This window comes from Micrasema longulum, unplaced genomic scaffold, assembly GCF_059751315.1.
Source record: "Micrasema longulum isolate JH-2025_06_02 unplaced genomic scaffold, ASM5975131v1 h1tg002451l, whole genome shotgun sequence".
NCBI lineage: Eukaryota > Metazoa > Arthropoda > Insecta > Trichoptera > Brachycentridae > Micrasema > Micrasema longulum.
Window position 1 is genome coordinate 54,510 of NW_028279595.1, and position 14,128 is coordinate 68,637.

The 14,128-nt window shown below is 31.0% G+C and overlaps 1 protein-coding gene across 1 annotated transcript; it reads right to left on the reverse strand.

The window, feature by feature from the left end:
* Window positions 1–3,183: 3,183 nt before the first annotated feature.
* Window positions 3,184–9,548, reverse strand: drm (odd-skipped family member drumstick). The gene is made up of 3 exons (XM_088240436.1): window positions 9,103–9,548; window positions 6,196–6,280; window positions 3,184–5,684 (listed from the first exon to the last, which is right to left on the reverse strand). Exons 1-2 carry the CDS (start codon window positions 9,321–9,323, stop codon window positions 6,256–6,258), a joined length of 246 nt encoding a protein of 81 aa, XP_088096562.1. The 5' UTR covers window positions 9,324–9,548; the 3' UTR covers window positions 3,184–5,684; window positions 6,196–6,255.
* Window positions 9,549–14,128: the final 4,580 nt, after the last annotated feature.

Genomic DNA, 14,128 nt, shown 5'->3' on the forward strand with positions numbered 1-14,128 from the left:
CTGCAGAAAACGAGAACAAGATGCAGGACTTTGCTGCAAACCAATCTCCAGGAGACTGCGAAGAAGAATTTGCATTGATCTAATGTCAACATTTTTTAAGTGCCTGTGTGCAAATCTTTTTAAACAAGTGCTTGATTTTATTTTCTCTTATTTTAAAAAATCTAATGTAAATTAGATTATCAAATCAGAGTATGCCATGGTACGGTTTTATTAGTACCAGATTTGTGTACAAACACGTTCAAGGGGGTGATTTTAAAACTATCTTTATCGGTACGTATAGAAATTGTTTTTTTTTTTTGCTTTACATTTTGTTGTAGAGCACGGACAGGCCTGTCAGGAGTACTAATAACATTGGAGAATTACAGCACAGAACACCAGTTCAGTTCAGTTTTTATGTTCTCAACAGAAATCGAACCCAGAACGTTTCGTGCGCGAGTCAAGCTCCTTAACGACTACACCACGACGGGTGCCACGTTAAATGTAATTTTTCTTCAATCTCTACCAATGTACGGTATAACAAAACAAACTCTACCCACATGACAATACGTGTTTTCAGGAAAAAAAATGGCAATGTCTACTTTTCATGATGGCAAAATTTCTAAAGAAATTTTACTGCGCATGCGCATTATACCATCTCAAACCTCAAATTGTATGACGTATGCGCTTTAATTACCGGGAATTTTCAAATCTTAAACGCAATAAATGCTACTGTTACTAATGTCCTAACTGTCAATCTTTTCTCCGGGTTACATACAAACGAATGTATATAATACACAAATTGAATGAATACTCTCAATACAGCTTAAAATGATGCAACCAAGAACGACACATCGATGTGAACTTTCCCCGACTCGCTAGAAAATCCGGGCTGAGTCTGGGCACTTGTAATCCATTCTTAAATACAAATTTACTGAGAGGTAGATTTTTAGAGTCCAGGCGGATGAAAAATACATTTCTGTGTATGAAATGGAACCCGAATACTGGACTTATTTTTTCGAGTCGATAACTACCTCGAGTAAAAAACCTAAATTGGAAATCGAGTCCGCTCAGTGGTTAGAGCGATCACTTACCATGCTCGAAGTCGTTAAAAAATTACTTAAAATATCTCACGTATATATTTTATGGTTAAATGTTCATGTTCTTCATGAAATGGTGCATAGGGCACTGCATCGGCACATCAATCGTAACGTATCTTGATCATTTTTGTTACATTAAGAAAAGATAATCAGTCTTACGCCTCAGGTACCAGTCCAGGGACTATAAAATACCGTAGTGTAAAAACACCATTTAAAATGAATATTTCATATCAATCATGTCGGCAGTCGAACTCGAGATATTTTGCATGGTAGGCAAACGCGCTGACCATAACACCACGGGACCGATGTTTAAATGTTATTGTGTTTTGTTTTTTGTTATGTAAAATAAACCACCTTCTTTAAGGTTCAATCCAGAGCATGTTTTGAAATATTAGAACTCACTCAAAATGCAAATATGTTTATTTTTTTGAATAAATATTTAAGTTCTTGTGATGTGCCTAATTATTTTAATTTTGAGGCTATTTATAACGAGTTGTTTTTTACAATTGAAACTCACCTTAAAAAATTGGGAAAAAAGCTGAGCCAGAGTTGGTTTTATAATGATATATTTATCATTTTCTTATCAGCGCATCTTCCTTCATTCATTTATTATTTTAAGAACCCGTTAGGAATATTAACATATTATGAGATCAAGTCATGTTATGCCTCGTCTGGTAAGTGTAGCCCTCGTGTGCTTTTTATGTTGATTTTTAATTTGTCTCCGATCTGTTTTTTTGAGTAGTCAGGTAGGTCGGTATAAAGTGTTTTGACTGTGCTTTTTTTGTACGTGGTTATGCAGAAATCAGACAGCCATAAAAAAGTAAAACTGAGAAAATAGCACATTTGTAAAAAGAGTAAATAGTCAAATATACACAACAGTTGGAATGTTTTTGACTTTGACAAATAATAAACAATGAATACATTAGTTTTTTTTACATATTACAAACAAGAAACTTATTATATATTTGACTAATTTTAATGACTTTTAAAATACCGTTAGATTTTTCTTGTGCTGTGGGTGTTTTCTGCCAATTGAGAAATCCCGTTTTTGTGTTTGACACTATTCTTAAGAACGTGATAATTACAGTTTTTTTTTTATATGAAAGCGGTCTGGCTGTTTTTAGCAGAACATGGAATTGACCATACTGCACCCGATAACACCAATATCTATTTTTTTCAAAATTGTGGACTGGCTGCTTTCTGCATAACTACGTTCATTTGTCCTAGCTATTTTAATTTTGCAGTTTTGTCTGGTATTTTATTTGTGTATTGCAGCATTTTTGGTAAGTGTTATGCATTTATTTATGTCACTGTTCTTGTTTTTTAATCAATCAATTTTTCCGACAATTCATACGTCTCAATTTTTGATAAGTATGTCGTGTTTTTTCGTAGAATTTTTTTTTTGATAAGTTTGGTTATTTTTTTATTTTCACATTGTTCCTGAACACATCTTTTTATATATATTTAAGGTTTTTTGAGTACCAAATTTTGACCAATCTCTTCTTTTGACCAGTCTGATTTTTTGTTGGCTCGAAGATATTGTTTTTAGCAATAAATAAATATTCGTTTTTTTATGATTTATCCAAATATTTCAATTTTGGGGCCATTTTCAACGAGTTGTAAATAACTCAGAATCATAAAATGGGAATCAAGTTGGGATAGAGTGAGGTTCGAAACTCGAACCTCTGATCCGTGAGTCCGCAACACTAGCAAAGTCCACACACAACTACAATTTAGTCGTAGGGGTCAAGCAAGATAAGTTACATATGAGGGGTGTGATTTTAAAACATGAAACATAAGCTTACAGAACCCTTTTTTTCTTTTTTTGCATTCAGTCTTTAATTTTGTAGGAGAGGCTATGTAATATGTAATGACGTCATTACTTTGGTGAGTCCGTCTAAGTAATTTTGTCCATTTCAGTTGTCTCTCCATGATGAGTCCTAGGCTCGTCACGTGTTCCAGCTTTCAAAGAGATTGTTGTTTATAATGTTGCATGGTCTGTTTGATATACCAGTCACAGCATTCGATCATTTATTACACAAATGAAATATGATCAGCTTTTCAAAGATGGGGGATTATAATTTACTTGAGAAATAAAAGACACATGTTTTATTGATAATATATTTTATATCTAATATAGTATTATCTTATATGTAAGCATATTCTACATAAATAATATATCCTATTCGATAAAAAAAAGCATTAGTCAAAGGCTTTATATTTCAATTTAAAATTTTGTAAACCACACATTTATTTTTCATGAAACCATTCATCATTTTTTTATATTCAGTCAACAATCTTTTAAAATTCTTTACTTATATATGCTTTTAAATATATAAAAGTAAAGCATTTTTACGGATGTTGAACTGAACAAACATATATTTTTATATCTTAATCTGTTTTTAATCAGCTGCCATAAACAACAATAAATATGTACACTCCAATCGAATCTTGTAAATATAAATTACGGTTAACACCACTTATGTAATTATTAAAAATAAAATTTATGTTAAATCGATTTGTCGGATATCAGAATATATGTGAATTTTCAATCAAATTTTAAAGACTAGATTTGAAAATAATGAACAGTAATTATCAATTAAGGTCGTCTTAATGATAGTAAAAATATTGCTTAATTTGTCTTAATCAGACTTATACAGTTTATCGAATGGCAAGGGCGATGAATATAATATTAATAATGAATTTCAACATTCTTAAGTTTGGTTCATATACTGTTTTTTTTTATCTGAGACCACTTAATCTTAATAAAAATAGTTAGGAAAATAAATATAAAATTGCGATAAAATCAGTTATTTGACTATCCATATACATAAAACTTACTTTTTAATAGTACAGTCTCGTACCGTGTAGCAATATGAAAAAATATATTTTCTTTATTGAAAATAATTTAATTAGTAATTGGCAAGATTATTAGGGAAATATGTTATAAATCTTATATATTTAGGTCCATAATATTGACGAGAGGTTGAAACGTGAATTTTATTTAATTATTTTTATAGAAATACTTTATGCGAGGAACTTAAAAAAATATCTATACGCTTGTTCTGAACTATTTTTCAATTTTATTAAGAAAATGTGAAACCAATTTTTCGTATCGTCTTAATTTCTAGTTAAGCATATTAAATATTTTCGTATTTACAATAATAATATTTTTTAAACTTCATGTTTTGAAATATATAAATTAACATTAATTTTCCATCATGAAAAACGCTTAATCGAAATATTTTTAAGGTGTTACATTACTCCAGTGCTTCATTATAGTGTTAAATTTAATATAGAATCGGATTTATTAATATTAACTTAGGCTGAATTTTGTTTCTGTTCGCTGTAGTTAATCTTAATTTATTTTTTTAAACTCTTAAAAGAGATAAAATAACTTATTTTAAAGCGTTTTTCATATAACCTATTTTATAAATCGAGTTATCGTACCCCAATATAAATGATTTCTGCACATTATAAATATAAATCTTACGATAATATTGCTTTTAGGAAAAATATTCAACCACTCTTAATAAGATCAAAATATTAATTTGAGATTATATAACATATAACCGGTCAAGGTCCTTAAAGATCACAATTTATGGCTTCTTATTAGAGGAAAACATTAGTACAAAGGTTTGATAACAAGTCTTTAAAAATCTCTCAATTTCTTATCCCAAAACATTCTCAATTATCTTGTATTTTTTCCGAAAAATCTTATTCAAATGGGAATTTCATTAAATAATATTCATTATTTAACCTCCTTTTATAATTTTTTTTTAGTAAACACATCGTTTCTTCATAAGTAATTTCGAAATCTATCTCGGACAAAAACTCTATTTTATAATGCAAATTGTTATTGTATAATAATTTTAGCCCGCTCGTTGTTTTTACAATATATTGCGACTTTTTACTAATATTTTCCCCTAATTTCCTATTAAATAGAGTAAAGTACCCACGTAATAGGGTGGCACATTTCGTATGTCAGGAAATACAATTCTGATCTCTAGGGCAACAATTCTCTAACATTAAAAATGACAGGTCACGTACATTGCTTTAAGTTTTTAGAAACACACAGAAAAAATATATCTATAATAATTACTAAAACTGGCTGCTTTGTAGGTATTTCAAATAAGAAAAAAAAATCTTTCAAATTATTTGAAGCAATGTTAAAATTAGATAAAAAATGACAGTTCTTTTTTAACTTAATTTTTAAAGGTTGTTTGCTATAAGCGAAATATATATTTTTTTTAATATAAAAAAATAAAATAAGGGTCAAAGTTTACATTGAAATTCGCGGATTTTTTCTTCTGTTTTAAATTCCAATCGTGATAAAACCTTTAGATTTAAAGTTTTTTTTATTTAATATTTAAATAGTTAACTGACAAACTACACAAAAAAAAATTCCTCATATGATTCGAAAGTTTTATTCTTCTAATTCGAATTAAATTCTATTCAATAACTATATCAAGTTAATGCTGCAATAATACTGATTTAGTGTAAGTATAAAATATATTAAAATATTTTAAATAAATATGACGATTTACTTTTTAATATCTTGAGTATGAACTGTATCCGCTGTCTTTAGATGGTGTACTGTGTATCGTTCTGTAAAAAAAAAAAATACTTTAAAAACATGAAAAATATTTAGAGTAATCATTAATCATTCGCTTTCCATTTTCCTGCAATTAATTTAGTTATTCGGTGCAATAGCTCAAATTGTGGTTGTTAAATTTTTTGAAAAAAGGGGTTTTATGTCCAATCCAAACCTAAAAAAGGGTACCAAAGAAACCAAATGAAGATTTGACCAATTTTTAGTATTATTTGTTCACCAAATTGTTACAATATTTGTATAAAATTAAAGATTTTTCCTTTGTAGATTCGAAGAGAATTTTATCTTCGTTAATTAATATTAATAATAAATCATTCAGTATCGGAAAACGCATTTGAAGAAATAATAATCATTGAAAAGTACAAATTCACACATAATCTTAATGTAAGCAAAATAAATTATTAGTTGTCATATTTAAATATGGTATAAAACTTGGAATATTTTTATTTTGGTAGAGTTCTCCGATACTGAATAGAGAATAAAAGAGAAATAAAAAGTAGTTCTTACTCTATGTGTTAGAGAGAGACCGCCGCTAGGGATCGAGGAATGTTGCTGTCCCCCTCCCACTCACCGCCACAAGCATTGACTACATCTACAACAGGCAAGTGGAAAATGTCTCTTTTATGACAAGTCATACCACCAAAAGTCTGTCTAGACCGTACTTAAACGGAAAGGCAACCTTAAAATGTATTTCTTAAAAGCAATTTACTCAAAAAATAATTAAATCAGCCGAGAACTTATTCGCTCATATTTTACACAAGGTTATTTCCATTATTTCGAACAATAATAACACTCATTTATATAATTTTAAATATTCTTTTAAGTTCTTGCCTTTTCGTTGATAAAAATCTTAAATGTATTATTTTTTTGTCAAAAGTTCATGATCACATTTGATGGTAATTTTTTAAACTCAAAAAAATAAAGTTGTTGTTTAAAACATTACATTAAATATACACATTTTTTTATGTAATTATTTACAACTCATCTTGTACATTTTTCGCTGTATCAAGATATTTTATTTGGAGAGAGGCTCTTCCAACTTATGAAGAATATAAATATGACAAAAACATGTTAAAAAACCGCCGTGTGGTGTTAGTTAATTAAAGTGCAATTGGTTATTGAAGCGGGTTAAATCCTTGCAAGGTGTCATTTTGAAAATATTTGTATTTCTTAATAAAAATGCACTTTTAGGAATGGAAACTGGGAAGGCAAGGAATATTCGGGAATTTATTGGATTCTGTGAATCGTGGAGTGATCTATGAAATGGCAAACCAATGTTTCTTAAAAAAATAGTTCATTTTAAATTAGCGTCCATGTCAAAACTTGAGATTAACTGTTCATTTAATTTTATGGAAAATATGAATAAGAATGGGTTAAATACAAGCAAAACCTAAGTAAAAGTGGCATTAAAGGGGGTAGCGCACAAGTAGATCAACAATAGCGCGTACGACAAAAAGTGTTTACCTTTTTTCTTCTTTTGACGATAATAAGGTTTGTCTGATTTAACACAAAGTATACAAGAGATCATCGCTGTAGGGATCGGATATCTATTATCCTTTATGCACAACTATTGTTATCCTGAACAAAACCCCCAAAAATATTTAAAAAATGTTTTCCGGGAATATTTGAAACATCCGAATTAGTCACAAGTCCAGGGATTAGTGTCATTCGAGAGATTCTTAAACGGATAAGCCACTAACCGAAGCTAACTATTGACACGTCGAAAAATTATTTATTTAGAAATATTGCGTCGCTTCTTTGTAGCGGTAGCAAAACCGCCGAGCGAAAGCTTTAAAAGATTTAAGTCTGTTTTGTGAATCAAAAAAAATGTATTGAAGTAAATGTATTTGCAGAACTTGTCCAAAATTTTTTTTGCTATAGTTAAGAATGAGACAGTAAAAAAACTTGAAAGCTACATCACTACCATGAGAGTATGCTCACCTTTAGGGTTATATAAATCAATTGAGACTAATTTCGATCGTTTATATTTCTACCTGCAATCATTGCACAACCGTGTAATTGGTACAGTCTCTGTGCTGATTTCCATTATGCATCAAACTGATGATGTATGATGGTCAGATATTAATATAATACTTCAACAGATAACAGATCATTTAAGGTTTTTGATCATGCAATCAATTGAATTCATCGACTTAAGTAGAAATCATATATTAAAATGCCAAAGTAACGTGCGTCTGCCTAAGTACAAGTATGATGTTTGAACTGATCATTTGGTTGCAAGATAGACAAGCCAGTACCGGTGGTATAAGTAGTAAATATCTAGTAACACGCACTTAATAAATATCTCAACTCCCCGTGCCTTGGTCCTCCCGGTATTTGCAGAACCATGAGTACCAGGCTTCCATAACCGCACAGGTAGTTAGTGAAATACTATCCGGGTTTTGACAATCACGCGCGCGTTATTAAATAACTAACCACTCGTTATTGTGTGTAATATCCCGGCTAACGGTCTCCGGTGAGGATGAAACGGGGAGATGGGGAAAGGCGCTCACGACGCGACGTGTTGGCGCATGAAAATATCACTCCTACCTTTTTATGTTCGCCTGATCGCACAAAAGCGATGACTTTACCTTATTTGGAGCTAATGTCATTTTTTTGTTTGGGTTTACGATGCATTCTCTTTAATACTTATTGACAAAATAGAAAGAAAACGTGCGGATATTTTTTAAACAATGACCAATTATTATGTATTTATGTATCGTAAAAAGCCATTTATAAATGATAATGGCGTATCTATACCTAATAATTAGCCATTCTTACTGTACGTGTTTAATCGGGTCATTGTTTTTTATTAGGCGTATGCAAACGCATAATTTTAAAAAATAATTATATTGTCCATTTAATTATTTTATCAGAATATTATGCCAACCTTACACGCACATGTAAATTCCCGCATCGTAAAATACTTGTCTACAAGCGTAACAAAATCGGCATTCGAACCAATGATCTGGAAGAAATAATATGCCTATGACATAAACCACCTTACGACCTGCTGTCGACCACACAAGTTACCTTGAAACACATTTATGGTGCAACGTAAAATACCTTTACACCAATAAACCTTTGCATAAATCTGAATCGATTATAATCGAGTAGTTATTTATGGCTTTTTCTTAACTTGAATCGCTTCGTAGTATAAAATTCTCAATGATCTCAATTTTTAATTTAAATATTTTAAATCATGATAAAACCGCTCATTAAAATCACTAAGATTACAATTTGTCATTCATTAAACTTGTGAGCAAAAGTGCAAAGAAAATGAAAAAAGTAACTGAAACGGCACTTACGTCTCGATTTTAGTTTTAACACCCTGGGTAACCGAACACCGAACAATTCACAGGAGTCAGATAATCGGGAGAACAGAATCGAGGGAATGTGCTAGCTGAGACGTACCTGTGCTGGCGCAAGTTGTCCTGGCGCTTGAAGGTCTTCCCGCACACTTCGCACGAGTAGGTGAGCTCGGGGCTCTTGTGCGTGCGCTCGTGGATCATGAGGTTGTAGCTCTTGGTGAAGCGGCGCTGGCAGTACTTGCAGATGAACTCGCACTTGGCGCGCATCTTCCTGCGGAAGTCCCGCGTCCTGTCCTCGTTCTCAATTTGCATGATGGCGAACATATTGGCGGCCGCGTGTCGCGCTGTCTCGGCGTGCTCGTATCTCGGCGCCTTATCTCGGCAAACACGGGCTGCGGCGGCGGCGGCGGCGGCGCTTCCCACTTACGCGGCTACGGCTCTACGATCGTAGCGCGAACGCGACGTTACTTCACTCGCGTCGGCAACTTCTGGCACCGGGCGCGCAGAGTAGCGGGGAGGTGTGCGAGGTAATGCTCCTTCGTCAGTGCTCTGCAACAGAATGAAAGATAAGTTAGCGGAGTGCGGTGGTTATGACACACACGAATTCACCTACTTTCCACACAAGTGGCGAGGAATCTCCCCGACAGGGGCGCACCCGCGCCGTTACTCGTGACGTCACGGAAAGGAAATTCGACCGCGTCATGTGTGCTAACATCCTAATTCTAGTTCGCAATCACTTTTCTTTTATGATTTCCTGGTGTTAATCGAGTTGAGGACCGCTTTTTGAAACTCGAGTTTCGCTTAAAACGTATTTTTTCAAGAGAGGGTTTTTTGTGATTCTCGTCAAACCTCGTGAACAATCTTTAAAAAAAAAAAAAAAAATTCCGCCTGAAAACTAAGCTTGAAGGCAATCTTATCTTTAATTTTCATGTTTTTCATGATTTTCCTTTATATGTCATTAGCAACCAATATAATTTTTTTTTTTTTAAATATGACTGATATTTTTTACGGTTTTTAGCGTATTTTGTAGGTTTTTTATAAAAGTGATCGATGCGTCTTAATGATGCCTTTAAATTTTTTTAAAACCCAAATCGCCATGTGGGATAGATATCGAGTTTTGAAAAAACGATGCTCAATTATGCTAGAATCGAGAAAATGACAAATAACGCCAATTAATTCGTGTCTTATACAAAGATAAATAAAAATGAAATAAAATTTTAAAAAAATAAATAAATAAAAATAAATAAAAATAAAATGAAATTCAAAAAATAAATTCAAAAGAATCTGTTCAAAAAAGTTCTTAAAGTACCTTTTGTATAAGTTCCGAATTTCTAACCCACGTTCAAATTCAAATTACGAGCAACTTCTTTTTCATTTTAATTCTCTGATAAAACGCCGCGTTGTTTTCGATATAAAATTTCTGTATAAAATATTAAACTACAAAGTAGATACTAACCTCCTAAATAAAATACAAATAAATGCTTTATTATTTTTTATTGCATTGTATCCTGTATAAAAAAAATATAAAAAAATATGTATTATAACTTAATATATAAATCTATTTTGTGTAGTTCTATAATTGAAGATATATATGCATGTAAAATTGTATCGACGAATGCTTTTAAATTGTATGTTTCTAGTATGTATCTTTGTTGAATTACCTAATAAAATAAAATAAATAAATAAAATGAAGATAAATAAAATATGTCGTTTTACTGGTTTTTCCGAAAGAGCTCTTTATATTTCTGTATTTTTTGCATTCAAATTCAGAATACAGTAAATTGCGGTTAATTTGGAACTCACTCAAAAATTCTACTAAAATTGCATCTGCAAATGTGTATTTTTGTGTACTTAAATAACTGTGGGAAATATTGTAGTTTTTTCTAATAAACACCACAAAATAAAAACGATGAAATCTACCACTGAATATCATTGGATGAAGAGGCCTTCTTCAGTAGTGATTTAACCGTAAAAGTCTGAACTTTCACACGCACCGAGTATTGTAGGAACGGTGGGTTAGCGGAACATGACTACGGCCCACTAAAGTATTGGTAAACGCAAATTAACCATGTTTGGTAGTCGAGTAACGAGTAAGTACACTGATTGCTACTTACTAACTGTTACCTGTTATTCCGCGTTTATTGACTACCACAGACCTAACCCTCGAGTGAACATAAATTAATATTCGACAATTTACCCGACATCAACTAATTTTCGGTCTAGTACTTTTTTTATTGCTAAGAAAAACAAATTTAAATCAATATCATTTATCAATTTATTTTTTATGGAAATTATAGTATTTTTAATAAACACAAGGAAAAAGAAAATAATCAAAAAAAATTAAGACCAATTACAGATTTCATATTAATTTATTTTAAATACAAAAAGAGTAGGGGAAAAATTAAATAATTAAAAAAAAAAATTTTTTTTAATAAAAAGTACTTAAAAGGAGAAGAAATAATTTAGTCCCAACTTTACTTTCCTCCTCTTTTTTTTCTGATTCCTTAAACATTTATATTTATTACTAAAAATTTACAACCAACAATAATTCATTAGGTAGGTTGTAGATGTATGTAATAGTAATAGTTACTTTCAACAATGCATTTTAAAAAAAATCTACCTCTTTTAAAAAAAAATGTTTTTGATTTAAACTGATTAGTGAATTTACTTAATTAGTGCATCTACTATATTAAACCGATTTTTTCATAACAAAACGTAGTAGTCTACATAAAATATTTTTTATACGGTGGTTTTACTCTGCAATGCACCTGAGACAAAAGACTAATTACCTGATTTTCCTGTAACATATGACTGAAACACACTGAATTTACTTTAGTAATTCAGTGCCCTATACACCACCAGGTGCAGAAAGGGGTTTGATAATGATGACAGTTATTGATAATACGATAATAGACGCTGTTTTTGTGGTATTTACCGTCTAGAGATTAACAATATAATCAGATTGGTATAATAATTGTCCACGTTTAACTAATAGCTCGAGTTATTATTTCCTTTTCATTACGTCATTATCTCTTTAAAATGATTCTAAAACAACAACAAAAATAAAAATAAGAAACATCTTTTGACGAAAGTGTTTACCTCTATTTTAGGGTTTAACGGGGAAAATTCACTTAACTGTGAACAGTGGGAACGAGTAAAGGTTGAATGTCGAGTCGTACAAGTTAGAAAGAGATGGGAAAATAGATGATATTGAAGAGAACAGACAGAAGAAGATGTTTTCTTCACAATCTGCATACATCATTACGCACTTCGTGTCCGTCCTGGCCCCTCAAGGCTTCCGAAATTCCAAAGGTCGAATAATTCACGTCTTTTCCACTAACGGGAAAGCTGCTTACACGTTTATGTTACAAAATTTCAGAATCCGTTTCTTTTTACTTATTATCATTTTAGAAAAGTTACCGCATTTGAAAAAAATATCGCTATTTACCGCGCCCGTTCCTGTGATGTAACCGGCGTTGAAATTGTACTTATTGAATGAATTAATATTGCCACGAATTTTTTTCGTAATCTCCAAGTAAACCTTAACACACAAGTAAAAAAAAAAAAAATCTTTTTTTGGTTAATTTTTAATTAAATGATTAACCCATCAGGATGTCAGAAAATGACAAAATATCTAGTACCCCTAGACAAATATATAAATCATTCATCTGAGAGGAAAATGTGTAATCTAATTAAATCCCACAGCAAGACGCGCATGTAATTTTAATGAGATTAAAATACACATAATCAGGTGATCATTTCCTAATCTCAAGTTACCATAGAGTGACTAAAGAGAGGTTAACATATGCGAAGTTGTAGTTAAAACCTTTTTTGCAACTCTGACAATTGACGAGTTACATCTATTTAGTTTAAAAAACTATTTTTGTGTGGAATTATGTTTTCCATTATTTTGTATCGCAACTCAAAGCAGGGTTTTAAGTCTCAATGAGTTTGGGATTTGTTACTACTTTATTGAATTAAATAATAAATACTCTGTTCTAGTAAATAAATAAATAGTAAGTAGTAAATGGGGCACTCCATGCAAAGTAGGAAAGTGACGTAAATTTTGAATTTCCATTTATCTACTCAAATTTAATAATAACATGGTTATACATCTTTACTATTTATTTACTTCTTTTATTTATTATTACTTATATTACTTTTTGCGTATGGAAACTATAAGTTTACACATATTTATTATTTACAAACCCCACCAGTCACAATTAAGTATTATTATTTTTTTCAATAACTGTTATTAGACTTCTATTTTATTAAAACGTAATTGTTATGCTTTCCAACACAAAAAAATCTCTCATCAATATTAAGTAGTTTGGCATAAATTCCTTTTTAAATACAAAAAAGAAGAAGAAAGGAGTTTTTAATGTCCTACCAGTCACATCCATTCAAACAATAATTTCACAGAACCACCGACATATCAATTAACATAGACATTCCCCGAGCCTTAAAAAAATATGGCACTCAACTCAGGCATGCCCAAGGCCAGACGTGGTATTTAGAATCGATATCGAAATGCCCGCTTGCGTCATGAAAGCCTGTAAAAACCTTCTAAATAAACATTATAAAAAGAATTGTGCAACTTTTTTTGGTAAATATTTGTTTATGAGTGATTAACAAATTAAAAACAATCTTTTAAGACTTTTTGTGCGATGGAGTTGGGACTTATTGTCTCAAATAATGTACAATAACCTTATGTAGTAAACAAATAAAAAATTAAAATTAATGTTCAAATATAAATTTTTAAAAATAAATGAAAGCGGCGCAATTGCGAAACTATTCTTACTAGCAGGGCTGCTGCACTGATAAGAATACGTTTTTTTTTTAGTATAATAAATGTGAGTGAATGTTTTTAGTATAATAAATGTAAGTGAATGTGTTTAGTATAATAAATGTGAGTGAATGTTTTTAGTATAATAAATGTGAGTGAATGTTTTTAGTTTAATAAATGTGAGTTAATTTTTTTAGTGTAATAAATTTGAGTGAATGTTTTTAGTATAATAAATGTGAGTGAATGTTTTTTTTAATTCCCCGAAATTCAGTGAAAAGAAATCAATGGGCCAAAATAATAAGGAATTTAAGAAATGAATCGGATTGGTTTCCACCAAAAACGA

Bases quoted from the DNA above. Each gene is read 5' to 3' on its own strand.
- drm (XM_088240436.1), bottom strand. From the start codon at position 9,323: ATGTTCGCCATCATGCAAATTGAGAACGAGGACAGGACGCGGGACTTC. The intron at 6,281-9,102 runs GTACGTCTCAGC...TGCCTGTTGTAG, and splicing joins GACAACTTGCGCCAGCACAG to ATGTAGTCAATGCTTGTGGC.